We start from the raw sequence: 17,575 nt of genomic DNA on the forward strand, positions 1-17,575 counted from the left end.
AGATAGAAATAAGCTGTAAATGGCCATGGAGATTTGCCAGTGAAACCCTTGGAGTTCCAACTCAAGGTGTCTGGATATGCCAACTAGCAACGGCGTCTTTACAACTTCAAGACTATACTTGGGCTCAGTTCATGTACACGATATCCAAAGGTCAAGCCAGATTCTGAGTATTCAACTTTTTGTTTCTCATTCTATCTATGTACATGCTATATTGGTATCCGATCAAGTAAAAACAAACGCTAAGAGTAAGTTGCTAGTAATACGTCAAACGCATCAAGCCCTGCTCTCCATTACCACGGGAAGCAATATTCTTCTGCTCTCGCATCCCATCATCTCCTTTTTTGCTTTCGCCTTCGTCATGATGAAAAAACAAAGACGCCTCTATGTATTAACCAATGCATATATCCGTTCCACGTGGCCGTAAATCAAAACCAGAAAGAAAAAAATAAACTCTGAACCGATGGTATTCTATCGCTTCAATATGACTATCAATGTTTCATAAAAAGAAGAAGAAATTTGGGAAAGGGAAATATCGAAAGAAACAGAAAAGGGGGTTGTGGCGATTAATCCAGTCGAATGTAAAGGTTGAGGGGGGGTTTGGCATTCATTGTGGAAAATGAATCAAGATTGTTTTGGATTTAAGCGTGGCTGGCACGGCTGGCACGACTGGCACGGCTGGCTCGGCTGGCTGCTCTCTCCAGTGCCAGGCTCTCTCGTCTCTCCTTCTCCTGCTCTTGAATCTCCTCAATAGCCTGGTCCTCGGTGACTTCAACGTGCTTGGCTCGCATTTTCGCAAGGACAGCCGCAGCTTCGGAAGCATACTTGCACGTGGCACGGATTCTATCGCCGTACTTGTAGAAGAGAGCGGGGAAGGGAACGCAGGCCAGAGCCAAGAAGGCGGGAATGGAGCTCGCCCAGTGGACACCCAAGTTCTGGTACATGTAGGTGGTGAAGAGTGGGAAAGCGGCGCCAAAGAGAGATCGAAGGACGGAGCTGGCAGCCAGGGCTGAGGCGGCGAAAACAACATCTAAATCGGGTATCAGTCATGGCTGCACACATACAGACACACACAAGGATCAAGAAGGAAATGAAGACTTACAAGAGTCGACAAGGTAGTTCATCAGCGAGAGGAACACCAAGACAATACCGGAGGCAAAGAAAATGGAACCAATGATGGAGACAATCCAGTGAACGCTGGGGCCGTTGGTCCACGCGAACCAGAAGAGGCCAATGGGAATCAGGATGGATCCGACAATGGCGGGTGGCAGACGGGCTTCGGGGGGTGCGTTGCCATCGGGCGCCCTGGCAGCAGCCCTCAGATATCGCTTGTTGTCGAGCATGGATCCGACAGTAGACAGAGACATACCAATGGCAATGCCGATGAATGCCAGACCGCCAATGCCCGGGCTCCAGCCACGACCTTCTTGGTAGACAATGGGGAAAGCAGCGAAACACATGTAGAGTGTACCGTAGATGATGGCCATGTAGAGGGAGATGAGGAGGACGATGGGCTCCCTGATGAGAAGCTGCCAAGGCCTCAGCAGGGAAACCTTGAGCTGGTCGGCAATGCTCTTGGCTGGCTGTCCCGCCTCGAGCCTGGAAATGTAGACCTTGCCAGTCCTCTTGCTCAAGGCACCGGCACGTTGGCGGAGCAGGACTGGGGCGTATGTCTCGGGGTAGACGACAGAGCTGAGAATCCAGACAACACCAGTGAAGATGGCAATCAGTCCCTCAACCCATCGCCAGCCCTTGGACTCACCAAGGAAGCCACCTGCAATGGGACCCAGAGCCGGGCCCAAGAAAGGAGCCATGGCAAAGATACTGAAAGCAACTCCTCGCTGATCGGCCTTGAACATGTCGGCAATGACACCACCGGCATTCGTCAGGGGAGAAGAACCGAAAGCGCCGGCAAAGAATCGGAGGATGACGAGGGTAGCAATGTTCTGGGAACCAGCGGCTCCGGCACTGAAAGCGGACAAGGCCATGTAACTGACGAAAAAGGTCCTCTGGCGGCCGTACAGCTCAGACAACGGGGCCCAAAGGAGAGGACCAATAGCAAAGCCCATGACAAACAGAGATACACCCAGAATGGCGACTTCAGCGGAGATGTCAAACTGCATGATGATTTCACTTATACCGCCTGAATAAGCAGAACTAGCAAAGGAGACTGAAAGAGCTGCGCTGGCCTGGATGAGGGTGATGGCCCATTTGAATGAGTCTTTGAAGCCCATGGGATTCCATGGATCGTTGGGGACGAATTCGACGAGGTAAGGAGACTCGGCAGTGCCGTGACCGGTGTAGTTAAAGTCGAGCACTTCCTGGGTAACGCCGGTCTGGTCAAGGAGAACTCTCCAGTGTGAGATCTTTTCGGATGGGGTAGCCTGTAGCTGAGACTCAACATCGTGATCGGGCGTTGTGACGGTGGCGGATGAGGCAGAGACGGAAGAAGAGGTAGAAGGAGGAACCCCCTCTGGAGCAACAGGTTTCTCTTCAGCCATGGTGGCAGCTATGACGCGCAGTCGTTGATCGCTAAGAGGCCGGATCTTGCGCTACTGTGATTAAGTTTTGAGGCGAGACGAGATGAGATGAGAAGCCTGGGCCAGAGTCAGATCGCAAGATTCGGGGGGGAGCACGGGGCTTGCATGTCTATTATACTGATAATCGCCCAAGAACAGGGATTACCAATGCATTGAATTACACGTACCTCCCTAAAACTCAACCTAATCTCTGTGGAACTCCGCTGGCGGGTAACGGTGGATGGTGTCCGGTCGAGTTGTCTTGACCCCAGTAAAGTGACAAAACAAAGCACCCTTGAGAAACGAGATAGGCCTAGACCGCCGCTGAGCCTCGGCAGATGAACAGTGGTACGAGGCTGCGGTGGAGAGGCGAGAAGCGAAGGAAGGAAAAAGAAAGAAAAAAGAGGAGAGGGGAGTAGAAAAAGGCGAGTCAGGAGACAAGGCTGGGGGGGAGGGAGAGAAGATGCCTGTTTTGAGATGTAAGTTGCTGTAGATTTGGAAAGCCGCAAGAAGTCAAGCAGAGAAGCAGGTTATGTAGGTAGTAAAGAGATAGCCGTGCGAACAAGGAGGAGGCGTTTTGGTATAAATAAAAACGAGAGGTGTGAGCTTGTGAGGGTTGAGCTTGTGTTGACCGGGTTGTTGATTACCAGGTACCGGGCCTGACCCGAGCACAGCTGGGATGGAGGCTGCAGAACCAGCTGCATGATCAGAAAAGAAGCAGCTGGTGGAACTGGGCAAGGGATTCGGGTTTGAGCAGGACTGCGACCTGCAAAAGTGGTGGAGTTAACAAGTTATGTGCGAGGGGGGAAGAGTCGAAAGATGGTGATGGGAGCAAGGAACTGTCCGGAGAGGATTAGCGCAGCGTGCGGCTGGAGAGTGCGTTAGTCCTCATGGGGATAAAGGCGGACAAGGGCCTGCTGTGACGACTAGGCAGTTCTCCGGCGGCCTAAAAAGTCCATGGAGATTTCGCCGGTTGGTGAGGGATTGCGCCACGGGGGCGATTTGGCGCGGCCGCAACAGAGAACGAGCAACGGACAGAGCTGGGCCGTTCTGGGACACTCCGGAGCCAAGCTTTTGGGCGGACGCGATTGTGCATGAGTGCATGAGAGGTCGGCATGACGTATCTGGCCGTCGCTTTGGGCTGTCTGCTGTTACAGGTATCTATTACAGCATGCTGAGTTGTCGCCAATATTGCAAGGCCGATTGTCGGTAATCTCGCGGTTTGTTGGCTTGTCGCTTGAAACGTAATTCGTACAACCGATCAGCAGCCGTGCCCAAACGCTTTGATAAAAAAATAAGAATCAAGAATCAAGAATCAAGCAGCCCACCCGCTCCGCCAAGGCGCCATCTAGACAGCATGATGGGCAAGCAAAAAAGACCCCCTCGTTTTCGCTCTCTGCCCTACGAATTACTCCTTGCGGTCGCAGCTACCAGGGGAGGGATGGGTGGGGAAACATGGTGTATTCCATCTTTCACTGTATTCCCTCGTTTCGGTATTCTCTGCTCCGCCTCTCACCGTGGATAGCGCTGAGAAGTACTGCTATATATACACGTATATATATATATACGACTTTATACTTCTATATTAGGGACAAGTAACCTCGCATCTGCCGCAATCTGCCTGATACAACGCTGCCCTTGGGTCATTCAACAAAAAGAAGCATTTCCCCTCGTGGACCACAAGTCCATCACGCCTCGGCGAGTGGTGGGTGCGAGCTCTTGTCCGTGCCAATCATGCAGCTTGGCCCCCCCCCTCACAAACATGCCATCCAAGCAGGCCAAAAAATCCACTGAAGGAAGCCGATCACTGTCAGTAGCGCAGGTAGCGGCTGGGATATTCCGCGCAGACGGGACCTTGCCCTGGTCACGGTTATCGCTCCTGCTCCTTCGTGTGCACTCGGTACACGTATTGCATGACTCTACTGTAGGATGGGGATGGTTGCACTAAAATGCACGTAAACGGGAATCATTTCTACTGGTGCGTCGGGAGTGACACCTACACACACGGGCACTCAATATAGTTTGACATGTCTCGGGCTTTACGGCTATTAGCAGTAGTATATCCATATCCGTGGCAGTCTACAGAGTGCTATTCACAAGGTTCGTATAGATGCAGTTTCAGCTCTCCAAACGCAATCAAAGATTGATTAACAATTCAAAAATCTGAGGCAAGCTTGGCACGGGGCGGCAGGCCACACACAATCTCCGGGAACGTGGCCCCACTATCCCGGCGCCGCCCCTCCGAAGTCCGTCCTTTCTGCTGTCACGCCTCAACGTCTTGGCCCTTTGTGCCATGTTCCTTTTCAATAGATTTCGGCGCCATTTGTAATCTATCCAAACAGAAGCTATTTCCAGTATTCCACAAGGCCGGGAGCAAGCGCGTGCGAACGGGCGGGGATAGCAATGGCTTCCCGTCGCCGGGTAATCATTTAGATCTTTCGGATGAAGAAACCAGATAGCCGCCATGTGAGCGCCCGTCTTACAGCTGCTTGTCATGCGGCTGTGGCATGCCCGCGTTACTCAAAAGCTTATACAGTAGGCACTTGACCAACCGGAAGAGCGTAACAGATTGCCATTCTATTCGAGGAAGAGAGCTGTGCCTATTGTAATCTCAGCTCCCCTCTTCAAGGCCAGCGGCTGTTGCCATTGCATTGAACCTAGGTGTTGCGTAGCGTAGTCTCCCAACGCCCTCATTACGTAGGCTTCCATTATATGAATTAGTCATATAGAACTCTGTTTGATCTCCTCTCACGGGATGCCGGAGCCCCCCCCATCGCCGTCCCTCCGCCTCAACCAACGGGCACATTCACCCAACCCACCGCACGCCGCAAACGTGAACGGAGAACGGGCAGTAAGCCAAATCTCCAGTGTCACAGAATATATCAATATTCTCCGTCAAGCAGATAATAGGCGCCCTGGATGATTCGTCATCGTTGTCCCTGGCCCCATTAGGGCGGAATTCCGAGGATGAAGAAGCATCAAGAAGATTCGCAGCAAAAGGAAATATTACCTCGGAAAGTCCATGGAGTTTTGCACCTCTAGAGAAGAGAGGCCCGCTTCGCTCGTGGCGCTAGTACCAGTGGAGTAGCTCAGATGCTGTTTAGCACGTGGAGATCTGGGCAAAACCGTAATTCTTTTGTGGGGCCGTCTCCTTTATTATTTCCAGGCTCGCTTTATTTTTTTTATTCCATTTTTATTTGTCTGATTTTTATTATTTTCCTTCTTCTCTATTTCCGCCCGCCTTCTTTTTGACTGCCCACCGACTTGCAGACTCACACCCCTCTGCCAAGCTACGGAGTATTTTTTTTGGAGCTTGGCGGTCACTCGCCCATTTAGGCAATAGCATGCATTCACACGATGGGTGTTTGGCTTTTCTTGGCTGGTGGCTTACTCAAGAGGAGAATACAGGGCAAAAAAAGGAAACACATATAGTAAGTAATAGTATTAATAGCCTACTCGTAACAAGTCTGACCCTGGGTTCCTTCTGAACTAAACCTGGCTTCTACTTTTGGCAACACGCTCGCAAACAAAAAAACGACGCTACATCATGCACGCAGACGGCAGTTGTACAATGGCTGCCGCTCTCTTTGAAAATTAAGGCTGAAACCGCAAGCCACGTTTTGGTGATTCAGGCAGTCTTGAGCCTCAAAATATGCTGACAGCAAGCAATACATTCCACCACCGCCAAAGTCTTTCTTACTGTACAAGTCCACAAAAAAAAATCATTATAAATGCTGAATACGTCGGGATTCAAAATATAATCAGACTAATTCAATCACAACCAAATTAGTCATGCCACGATGACTTGTACATTTGATGTTTGATAAGGGGGCCACCGCAGTTGTGGGCTGATGCAACCTTGTAACCCGGGACCCGTTAGCAGTACCTTATGGATACGGGATCCATAGAATAAAGGGAAACAAACAAGCACAAGTATATAAAGCGGCCCACATCCGAATTAAAATGCCCAATGCCCAATACTGGCACGGCCATGTCCGTGCTTCGATAGTCTGACAGCCAAACGTGCCGAGGCACAGATCGGCCAACCGCGAGATATACAAGGCAGACGCATTGCTGCCTTTCGAGAAATAAAAGAATTTTTTTTTAAATAAAAATCCAAATCCACTTTTTGGCTGCCGCCAGATCTGTCTTCTAGATAGGCCTATACAGAAAAGCCGGCCCGACGCCAATTTGCTTGGCTTTTTTACTTTCTTATTTTTTTTTCTCGGCTTCTACCGAGAAGAGGAAATCTTTGTCTCTGTTTCCCATGTGAAACACACCTTAGCTTGTGATTTTTTCTTTCTTTCTCGGCCGAGTCTCGCCTCACTGTGGGACTGCCAAACGTCAGTTTCACCGAGACTTTCTCGTATTATCCACTACGGCATCATTTTTTTTTGCTCACATTCGTCTCGCTCAAGTGGTCCAATTAAACACGCCACCCCCGTCCCATGAGCTTAAAAAATTCCACACCGGAGCAGGAGCATGGCTTTGTTCTAGAAGAACAAAAATCACAGGCTGTGCCGAGGCTCGTGTTTTTTTTTTTTGCTAGAGTTGATGACATTCAACAGTTTCTGTTTCTTATTCTACAAATATGTTGAGACTCTGAACGCCGCGCCAATTAGACGCCGCCAAGTGTAGGATTTTCTCTCAATCAATGGCTTGTGATTTCTGATTCTATCGTTTTGCGTGTCATCTGCCAATCCAGATTTAAATACCAACTTGTCCAAATACGAAAATATCGCTAGAAGCGAGGTATCAGCAGCATCTACGGTGTACATCAAATCACATGGAGTCGGTGAGCCTAGGTAAGACGGCATAGGCATATGCAAGTATCATTGTAGAATCAAGACGGTCGGGATTCACTTCACTTTCGCCCGAGGGTCCGTTCGACGCAGGGCCCGTGATGTTTGCCTTGGCTATAGTTTTGTTGGACTATTGAATGGCATCATTCATATCGAGTTATGGCTGCTTCTAAATGACGACTACATTACCAAAATACGCTAGCGTATAACATTCCTGCTTGAAGTAAATAGGCAAAATGAACCTCACTTCTAATAACAATTTCACAAGTTCCAATAGTACAGGTATCAGTTAGCCTGCCTGCTGTCAAGGACATCCCGTCTTCGCAAAAGCGCCGTTACTCTATAGAGACAACTAAACAAAAACCAAAAGTGTCTAATGCAACGTAGCCTGTATAAAGTGCGGACGGGTATTATCAACCTCTCTTTTGCAAGTTACGCATCGCTAATGCCTCCCCATTCGTCCTCACTGCCTGATCCAGAATCCGACGATGCATCCTCTTCCTCCTCACCTTCACCTTCTTCCTCATCCCCCTTCCCTTCATCCACTCCACGGAGCGAAACAGCCACCCCCGTGGACTTGAGCACCGGCATCCCAACAACATCCCGCAAAATCCGCCCATCATCGTCGCGGAGATATGGACCCTCCCCCTCATTATCCCCGTCGGCGTCAACAGAAACCTCCAATGCATCGTTGTCATTGCCGTCAGTCGAATCCCGCACAAACCCGGCAACAAAGAAGCCCATCACCCCTCTGCCATCCCCCCTTATACGACCGTATGCATGCGTCGGCAACAATCTCGTCGCCCTCCGCGGCCTCGACCACTCCCCGGACGGGCCAGTCTCTCATTCCGCTTACCTGGTCTTCTCGCCGTAAGATGCGCCATCCTTTCGCTTTGGCAATGTCCGATGCCAGGGCTCGAATGACTACTCTTTCATTCTCTTGTGAGTGAATTGAGCATGTAGAGTAAGTAATCTTTTTAGCTCGAGGGAAGCGGAACGCATGTTGCAGCAGCGTCAGTTGAAAGGCAGACAGAGCCTCAAGGCGAGCTTCCAGATCCTTTTCCGACTTGACGACCGTCTCATTTCCGTCGTCATCCACCAAAACGTTCTGCGCACCTTGTTCGATTTCATCGTGGCTCCTCTTCTTCTTATTCGCATTAGCTGCGCTCGGCTTTCCCTTGCCACCGCCACGGCCATCTGCCAGCGGATCGGGGAGGTGTAACTCGGGCATCGAATCGCGACCTACGATGCCACTGCCCGAACAGCTCGGATCCAGCAGTAGAGCTCCCACATCCTTGTAGTTTTCAGCCATGGGGTCGACCTGCAGAAAATCCTGCCCAAATCCTATGCGCGTAACGTCCTTTGATCCCGCAATCTTGACCATCTTCTCCAGCGTCTGGGCTCTTCTCGAATCCTTCTCAAACGCATAAATCGTCTGCGGCGCATCTTCAAACCCAGGCCGATGTTGGTGAATAATGGCAGCCAGATGCGTAGTCTTGTTTCCCGGGGCCGAACAGGCGTCGATGACATCTCCATCCTCAGACCGTGGATCCAGCAGATAGGCCGGGAAGCATGACGCCTTGTCTTGTAGAATAATCTTCCCCGACGTGTACGCTTCCACCTTTGCAAACTCCATCCCCGCAGAAATAGCAAGCAGATTCGGCACATGAGGGTCAATGTAAATATGCCTGCCAGACTTTGTAACAATGTCCTGTATGCTCTCGGCTCTGGTGTGTTTTGAAAAGGTCGTCTCCAGCTGCTCTTCCACGCTGCTCTTGAGGGCGTTGACACGCACCCACCGCGGGTAATTGGCTTCTTCTCCAGCAGCCGCTCTTTCAACCTGTTCTCTCAAAGCGTCTATTGTCGGGGCCTTTCTTCTTAGCCTCGCCAGCGTCAGTTCTGAACTCAGCCGTCCCTTGTGACGCTCAATGCATGCCCTCAGTCCATGGCTTTGCGGCAGCGCAATCCCTTTCTTCGCGAGCAGTAAATCATGTACCAGCAGTAAAGCTAACGTAGGCGTGAGCTACATGATGAAACGGTAAGAAGAAAAGAGTCAGCACTCACAGGCTCACTCTGCGGTATTATACAGAAACTCATATTACCTTTCGCTCCAACTTTAAAAGCTCAGTCTTTTCAATAACCTCCTTCAATACCAGACTCCATTTTGCACTCTCTAGCACGAGAGCATATAGCTGTCCCGGTGGCGCTTTGCCATTCTTTTTGCCAAACACTCGCGATTTCAAGCTTCCGCTGGAGTTTGATGACGAAGACAGGATTTCTGCTGCCTCGTGGTAAAGAGACATTGTATCAGGAATTATATCTAGTAATCAATGTAAGATATAGATTGAGAAGAGGTTTGAAAAAGAAGTATAAAGTGAAAAATAAAATATTGCCGTGAGATGGGAGAGCTTGTTGTGAGAGAATGAAAATATGGAATTAGCCGAAGTTCAGCCGCCATCCGATAACCTGAGAGTCAACATACACGCACTAGCTCCATTTACACTTACACGGGCACTTACACGGGCACTTACACGGGCACTTACACACTCAACACTCGCAAATATTCACCTCCAATGCCTGCTCTGGGCACTGGTCTTATCAAATCACCTCATATTTACTTGTTAAACTCGCTCATAAACTTTTTATTTAGACTCTATAAGACCCAGTCATTCATAGACCTCGATTGATAAATGCTTGAAAATTCCCTCGCGGGAGGCCCCTTGACTGATCTGACAGATACAAGGGAAACCAAGAAACGTAAAATATGTTACCAAAAATACACACGTGAGAATCGAAGTATCCAACAATCACCCCGAGTTCAACAGATATCATTCCCGCTGCTGACTCGGTACCTTTACCCAAAGATCCCGCTACCATAAATCCACGGAAATTTCACCTATGCAATGCTCAAAATACTCCAGAGCACTCGGCTCATATAAATCCTAGAATCCTAAATGTGCCAAGATAGCGCAAAAAACACCTTAGACGCGGCGGGCGCGGTGACGGTGGGCGTGCTGCTCAGCGCGGCGAGACTTGGCAGCGGTCAGGCTGACGGAGCCGGTCTTGCTGTAGACGCTGATGGCCCAGCTTCCACCGCAAACCTCGCTGGCGGCACCCTCGCAAGCGGTGGCGCACTGAGACTCGGCGAGCTTGGAAGAGCCGACGAGCTCGTTGCCACAGTAGCACTGGCCACCGTACTCGGTAGCGGCAACAGAGAAGCCCTTCTTGACGCAGTTGGCAACGCACTTCTCGTTGGTCATGGGGCCAAGGTTAGGCAGGATATCACCGGTCAGAACACGGCCAATGTTGTCCTGGTAGCAGCCGGCGTAGGTGTATCCACCGACGGCAGCAGAGTTACCCTTGGTAGCAACGGAAGTGGCAGTAGGGGCAGAGCCAGCAGTGACTGTAAGGGTCTCAGTAACGGTGTGGACGTTGGCGGCACTGCACTGCTCGCCACTGCCGGCGGCGGCACCGCCAGCAGCAGGCAGGGAAGTAGCAGGAGGGTTGGACTCACTGGTCTTGGAGCCAGCGCCAGCAGCAGCCTTGGAGGAAGAGACAGGCTGGGCGGCGTTGACGACGTTGCTGGTAGCAGCAGCAGCAGGCTTGGAAGAGCTTGCAGGCTTGGAACCGGTAGCGCCAGAAGAGCCAGAGGAGGAACCAGAGGAAGCATTATTGGTGGAGGTGGAGGTGGAAGAACCAGAGCCCATGGCGGGAGCCTCGTTACCAAAGGTGAAGCCGCTGAGGGGGTTGTTACCAGGCAGAGCAGTGAGGTTGCCGGTGATGACCTCGTTGACCAGAGGAGGAATGGTGCATTCGCCGCTGTTCAGGCCGTAGGGCAGGTCAGGGCACTGGTCCATACCAGAGTCACCGGCATCACAAGTGTCGATGATGTGCTGGAGGACATCCTCATCCCAGGCAGCCATGAAGTCGGCGTGGCCACTGTAGCCAGTAACGTCACCGTTGGAGAAGACGAAAGGCTGGGTGCCCTGGTTGGGGGTCCAGCGGCTGGCAAAGGGCTGGGTGTCCATGTAGGCCTCGAAGAAGATGTGAGGAGTGTGAATCCAGCCAGCAGGGCAGTCGGCCTTGCCATTTCCAGCATCGGTGGGGAAAGCAGTGTTGGTCTTGTAGTTGGTCAGGCCGGCGGCGGGGTTGTAGCAGGAGGGGAAGTGAATGTCCAGACGGAGAGGAGAGTACAGGCCGTCGCAGTTGACGTCGGGGAAACCAGCTCCAGCGCCCTGGTTGTTGGGGTCGACCATGCCAGCCTTGGAACCGTCAGATCCGGCGGGATAGGAGGGAGGGTTGTAGGAGGATCGAGGGCAGGTGAACTGGATCGGCTGGACAGGGCCCTTGGAGGGGTCCAGCTGAGAGCCACCGCCGCCAGACGGGGCGACACGGGTCATGGCATTGCCAGAGACCATCTGCAGGCCCGTGGGGAAGGCCTTGATGTCGTCGTTGGTGGCCTCGAAGAAGTAGTAGACGTTGGTGTAGTAGACGTCGACAGACTCCAGGAGACCGGTCTTGGGGTCATTGAAGTACAGAGTCGGGTACCAGTAGTTGGAGAAGTCACCCTTGACCAGAGCGGTACTGCAGTTGGACTTGAGCAGGTCCTGGCCGGTGGAGGAGAAGCCAAAGTTGCTGCCTCCGAGGACGTTGTGGACGTGTCCAGAAGGACCGCCGGGCTGGACAATGGGATCAGCACGAGTGGTGACCAAGCCCTTGTTGGTGAATCGCAGAACAGCAAAGGTTCGGCTGTCCTTGGCAGCCATGGCAGCGCCAGTCAGGGCGGCAGCGCCCGCGAGAGTAGAGAACTTCATGTTGGAAGAGAAGACGGTTTGTAGGATGCAGAATCGAGAGATGCTTTCGACGAGCGGTTTGAGATGGTCGCTAGGACGGTTGTAAATAAATGCAACGGTGATACCTGGCCACCTTTGAAAAGAATGTGTATGTTATATGTGAGCCACGAAGGAATGTCGAATGTCGTTCGTGGTGAAAGAATGGATGATACAAAGAACGTAAAAGAAGAAAAAGAATGCAATGTATCGAAAATGCTTAAAGGAGAGGAAGTGCCCAGCAACTTGAAAGATGAAGCGGCCTGGAGAAGGAAAAGAAGAAGAGACTGGAAAAGGACCCGGCGGCCTTGGAGATATATAAGAAAAAAAAAGTAAGCGACAGGGAGAGAAGGTGAGGCATCTTGGATATGGACGATTGAGGGTATACGGGTGGGGTCGAAGGAGTTCGTGCCTTGCCTGTGCCTGTCCAGGTTCCTGAACAGGCATGGACAGGGGGGACCCTGCGAATGCCGCTTGTGGCCAGCGCTTGTGGTGGGTGGATGCACAGAATGCGGCGCCCATGTCCCTGAGAGCCCCTGGCGCCAGCGAGCCGGGCATGCCACCAGCACACGCAGGTACCTGTACTTGGGTGAGGGACTGCCAACAGCAGAGGGAGCTGTCCAGGAGGCAGAGAGCCAGGTTGGGCCCTGTGCTGGGATCCATGCGTAAATGAGAAATAGATTAAAAACAATAAAACAGGATTGGTGCAATTATATTGCTCCCAAATAGGCACTGCCCAAGTCATCACACTTGCCACGGCCAGCTAGAAGAAGCAGAGGTGGAAAAGACGGCTGTGAATACCTCAGGCAACTTGCAGCCACAATGCCGGCATGCGGAAAATGAATCGTGCATCCGAGTGAATGAATGCTAACAAACAGCCAGACACTAATGTATCAGTACACGAATACGCTCTGTTTACCCCTCTCTTTCAGACACGCTGAGGTGAATGTGAGCGCACAAGCAAAAAGTCCTGCAGAGTTACACTTGGGAGACACATGCATTCATTCATTCAGTCAGTCAGTCAGTCTTGTTCAGCCAAGTAACTGCCCATCTCGGAGAACACAAGCCACACATGTGCAGAGCAAGTGATATTCCACACACCAAGTGATGGGCATCCGTAAGCACACCAAAAGTCAATATCAATCGCAGCCGGTAGCAAAACACAGAGAAACAAACCCCTTGCTCCTTTCTCATCAGCTAACGCGGCTCTGCCTACAAAGTTTTCTGTTCCTGCATTGGCGTCAGTCCTCCCAGGCCCTAAGCCGCGACGGGGCATAACCAGCCGGCGTGGCGGCGGGGAGCCCCAAGGCCCGCGGCTTGTTTCAACGGCTGCACAGTGGCCTGCAAGTACCTGCTACCCGCCCACCGCGCATTGCCGCCGCCAGAAATGCCGCTGGCCGTGGGACTGCGGTACCTGTACAAGGTGATGCACAAGGTCACCTCTTTTCGTCCCAACGCCCATCCATATCCATCGTGCTGGATTCCCACTTCTTGGCTTGTCATCTGTCATCTACTCCAGACTTCCGTTCCGACCGAGCCCACCGTGCGCTTACTACTTTGGAGCACAAGTACGATAGTAGCACCGAAATGTTAAAATTAGGCATCAAAAACCGTTTGCCAGGCTGCGGGAGTGTCCCGCCCTCTTGCTCTGCCTGCATCTTGCCCCAATCCCCTTTGCCCTCGTTGCCTTGTCGCCTGTACAGTATATTACTTGGTGCATACTGCAAGTGCTGTAAACACCCTTTCCGGAATTCCAGCCCATATCCCGCTCCCGCACAGATTGTATGGCGGCCGGCCACGTTTCTTGCGTGGCTGGCGCTAAAGCCGTAGATCTGAAACAAAGTGTTTGCTTGGCCGCCTGACCGGGATCCGAAGTTGCATCGCGCCAATCTTACTGGACGTCTGCTGGGCTGAAGGGGCCATTGACTGCACCAAATACACGCATCCCACCACTTGAGCGTGCAGTAGCACATACAAGCAGTGCTTCCCTCCTTATCAGCGAGTTGCTGTTGGTTACTGACTTGTTTCTGTTTGTTTGCTGCAGCCGACTATTAGAGTGGCTGCAGCAAAAGCAAAAACTCTACTCAGCTGTGTTGGCCCCTTGCATCAGAAAACCTGAAAGCTTAGTATAGTGCATGTCCACCTCTTTCTTTCTTTCTTTCTTTCTTTCTTTCTTCTTCTCTTTCAGCTGCTATCCGTTGCTGTGTGCCGTGTTCCGTGTTTCCACCCCCTTTTCTTGTTCTTCTCCAAAAAAGACAAGAAAAAAACTCTTCTTCGGTGTCGGCCATGTTCACGACATACTGTATGGTATATGTGATACATGGTCTCGATCGATGGGGGGAAAAGAATGGAGTCGTTCCCATAAGTCTGCCTGCCAGTAATCACGCATCGGTCCACAGCTTCCAGAAGTCGTGGTGACAGGGCCAATCAATCTCGCTCGGCGCCAACTGATTCTGCTGAAATTACGGATCGATGGAATCGAGCAGAGCAGAGCAACAAGCCATCGGTGGTGATAGCCGAATCCATCGCCATCCCCTGGCCCTGAGCGACATTCTGTGGCCTAGACCGAGCATGGATAGGGGGGCCCACCCGTCCATCCATCACCCATCAGCCTGTTTTTTTTGCATAGGATGCCCCGTACGACGTTTGTTCCGAGGCTACACCGCGTAGCCCTTCTTCTTTCAACTTTGATAGGGGTCGCGGCTAGGGCAGACACTAACAGCAGGCTCGGGCATGCTTCCGGCCTAGTCCAGCCAGTTTCGAGCGTACATGCAGTTGTACCTGAAGACGCATTCCTGTAGCTATCAATACGACTATGTGATATTAGATACTGCGCGCTTGCGGGTGTGACAAAGGCGAGATACCCCGAATCCGACTCTGCCAGGGTGGATTCCTTCACACGCCACCCATTGGACAAGGGGGGTTCTATCGGAAACGCGGAGACGTGGGCACTTGCGATGCTTACTGCTGGCAGCGCTCACATGCTGTATTGGTGATGATACGATGAGCCTCCTGGTAGTCGTATAGTAAATACAGGCAGTCCTGCATATTCACGTATTCTGTCGACAGGTCATGTTTGTTCCCCTATTCACTGCTCCTCGCCATCCCCTTTCAGTCACATTCTCAAAGCCTCCTCAGCATAGGCATCAACACCAGACGGCTTCGGAGCAATGCAGTCCCCGTAACGGCATGTACTAACGCGCGTTTACTCGCCTCTCGCCTTTGACTCGTCCATTTTAGACATCTTTTAGTCTTGCCATCTCCTGTACTGTACTGTACTGTACTCCCCATAATAATAGCCTGTCCTCCTATTCAAGACGAGAAAAAAGACTGGAAAAAAAACTGCCGTGCCCCCAAAACTTACATGACAAGGGGTGGGAACGGCATGCCTTTGAAACGCACTAGCGCTGAGTGGTCGCAACGCCCTTGCCGATTGGCTGCTTTGGCCGAGTAGAGAGACTCCAAGGTTGGCTTGAGGCTTACTTGAGGTTGGTTTTGTCAGAATGCTGTACCTGCTGTTCAAGTCATGGGCCGAAAAGCCTGTGTGAGAATCATTTGATGGCAAGATCTGGACCAGGGGCTGCGGGCCGGCAAACTCTTTCCTTTTTTTCCCTTTTTCCACTATTGGCATGTACCATTAGCACTAGTAGAACTACATGTGTTAAGCATTAAGCATACGAGCGTATTAGCAAGCGTATTACTGTAGCAAGAGTACATGCAATAAGCCGCCGCTGGGCAAACGGGCTACTTTAGAAACAGTCCAGGGTAAACAGTAAATAGAGGTCAAGGAGTTCATCACACTCGTACTCTCGCTATTACATGCACATGGAAAGAGAGATACAAGTGAGTTCATGGTAACTTGTGGTTAGACAAGATATGTTGAATCGAAAAATCGATTTGGACATGTCAAATACAAATACGTAATCACATGCATTTTTCCATATGTCTAACAACTAAAATTCACGAAGAGACAATCAGCTCTACCCACCCATCAAGCTTCTCGCCAAGATTATTCTGCCAAGCACTATTTCAAATATGCCCATTACACAAAAGTGCGGAGTAGTGCATCTGGCGTTCCGCAGTTGTACAAAAAAAGGCCATGGTCCCATACAATCCCTTCTGGCCTATTCGAGGTTTCAGTGCGGCACCACCCATCCGTATATCAGGCGATAGTCTCGGGCAGATTGCCGTTCTCTTCTTTCTTCTTCTCACATCTAGAACTTTAGATGGAGTCAAAATCAGACGGGGGGGAATAGCCGAACGAAGCGGTGTACGTACTAGTATCGCCTACTTCATATAACACCATTAAACTCGAACACGATAAGGGGGGGCCAAGGTAAATGAGGCCCTTCCATGACTGTCGTACAGCAGGCGGACTTTGCCTTTTACTCATTTTCGTATAGGTAGATGGCCGATAGTAGTGCTACTACTACTAATCAGCGTTGGGGCATGCATGCGGGAGTAATATTGAGCCCCCGCAATTACTTCCATTCATTTTCCTCCCCTCTTCCCCTGGTCTTGGAATCCGGTGAGAGAATGTCATTGCTCATACGAGTATAGCAGACAATTGAGCCCCACGCTTGAGCTTCCCCTGACTATTAGGCGCCGTAGAGGGCGCCAAGAGTCCACACGTGCGCGCTGGGTTGTTATTTCTGGGTAACTGACAACGAGGGTATTCGCATATCGTATACCGTTGTCGAGTATAGAGTGACAGCGGATCGCGCGCGCCTATAAGAGAGACATATCCCGCCAAGGAATATATACCACGAGCTCCTATAGTGAATTTGCCTACTTGGTGCGCAAACGACAGTCTTGAGCATATTGACGTGAGAAAATTCATTGCGTACGTAGATTATACAGGATCCAGATGTCATCTTATGCCTGCCTTTATGGTCTCAAAGATGGACTGGCAAAACGGGCCGGGGGAAGAGCAAAACTTTTTTTGCCTCTTATGGAAACACGCAAGTAGCACCTTTTACAAATCGAAGCATGCCGTCCCCATTCAGACAAAACATGCCCATGAACAGATACGCCGATAAGTTACTTGCATACATTTAAGTTACAACTTCCACGCACATATTTACGGCAGAGAGAAGACGTAAATTTTGTTTTTTTGGCGCATATACGGAGTAAAATGCCCGTGAGATGACTGCTGTTTGTCGGATAGTGAGCATCTAATAATAGCCGTGGCTTTAGTAATCAGCCCAGTCTAGGCGTGAAGATCAAAGAGACCCCGAATTAGGAAGTTTGGAATTGATCAGCGCCGTTCATTTTCGTTGATCCCAGCTTTAGCGTCACGATGCCTGCCGCACTTCCTTTTAGTCTACTCGTAATGTGCCTTTATAAGGCAAGCACTTCGCTTCCGTGCTTATCAACTGCCTGCCTAGCTTGGTCAAACGTCTATAGTCGTATCGAAGATAACTTGAGG

At 51.0% G+C, this 17,575-nt stretch overlaps 4 protein-coding genes across 5 annotated transcripts; all 4 read right to left on the reverse strand.

The window, feature by feature from the left end:
• Positions 1–165: 165 nt before the first annotated feature.
• Positions 166–3,786, reverse strand: TrAtP1_000658 (uncharacterized protein). 2 transcript variants are annotated; one of them, XM_066110675.1, is made up of 2 exons: positions 2,705–3,786; positions 166–2,594 (listed from the first exon to the last, which is right to left on the reverse strand). In XM_066110675.1, exon 2 carries the CDS (start codon positions 2,496–2,498, stop codon positions 1,077–1,079), a length of 1,422 nt encoding a protein of 473 aa, XP_065966748.1. In that variant the 5' UTR covers positions 2,499–2,594; positions 2,705–3,786; the 3' UTR covers positions 166–1,076. The 2 variants fall into 2 exon arrangements, with proteins under 2 accessions (XP_065966748.1, XP_013946149.1); XM_014090674.2 differs by having other exon boundaries at positions 166–1,027; positions 1,100–3,786.
• A 3,964-nt stretch (positions 3,787–7,750) lies between these two features.
• On the reverse strand, positions 7,751–7,909 carry TrAtP1_000659 (uncharacterized protein; the record flags this gene model as incomplete). The annotated part of the gene is made up of 1 exon (XM_066110676.1): positions 7,751–7,909. One exon carries the CDS (start codon positions 7,907–7,909, stop codon positions 7,751–7,753), a length of 159 nt encoding a protein of 52 aa, XP_065966749.1.
• Positions 7,910–8,021: 112 nt separating this feature from the next.
• TrAtP1_000660 (uncharacterized protein) lies at positions 8,022–9,621 on the reverse strand (the record flags this gene model as incomplete). The annotated part of the gene is made up of 2 exons (XM_066110677.1): positions 8,022–9,341; positions 9,421–9,621. The coding sequence occupies 2 exons, from the start codon at positions 9,619–9,621 to the stop codon at positions 8,022–8,024; spliced, it is 1,521 nt and encodes a 506-aa protein (XP_065966750.1).
• Positions 9,622–9,944: 323 nt separating this feature from the next.
• Positions 9,945–12,451, reverse strand: TrAtP1_000661 (uncharacterized protein). Its single transcript, XM_066110678.1, has 2 exons — positions 10,833–12,451; positions 9,945–10,721 (listed from the first exon to the last, which is right to left on the reverse strand). Exons 1-2 carry the CDS (start codon positions 12,130–12,132, stop codon positions 10,300–10,302), a joined length of 1,722 nt encoding a protein of 573 aa, XP_065966751.1. The 5' UTR covers positions 12,133–12,451; the 3' UTR covers positions 9,945–10,299.
• Between the last annotated feature and the right edge of the window lie 5,124 nt (positions 12,452–17,575).

Source organism: Trichoderma atroviride, chromosome 1 (genome assembly GCF_020647795.1).
Source record: "Trichoderma atroviride chromosome 1, complete sequence".
In the NCBI taxonomy this organism is placed as follows: domain Eukaryota; kingdom Fungi; phylum Ascomycota; class Sordariomycetes; order Hypocreales; family Hypocreaceae; genus Trichoderma; species Trichoderma atroviride.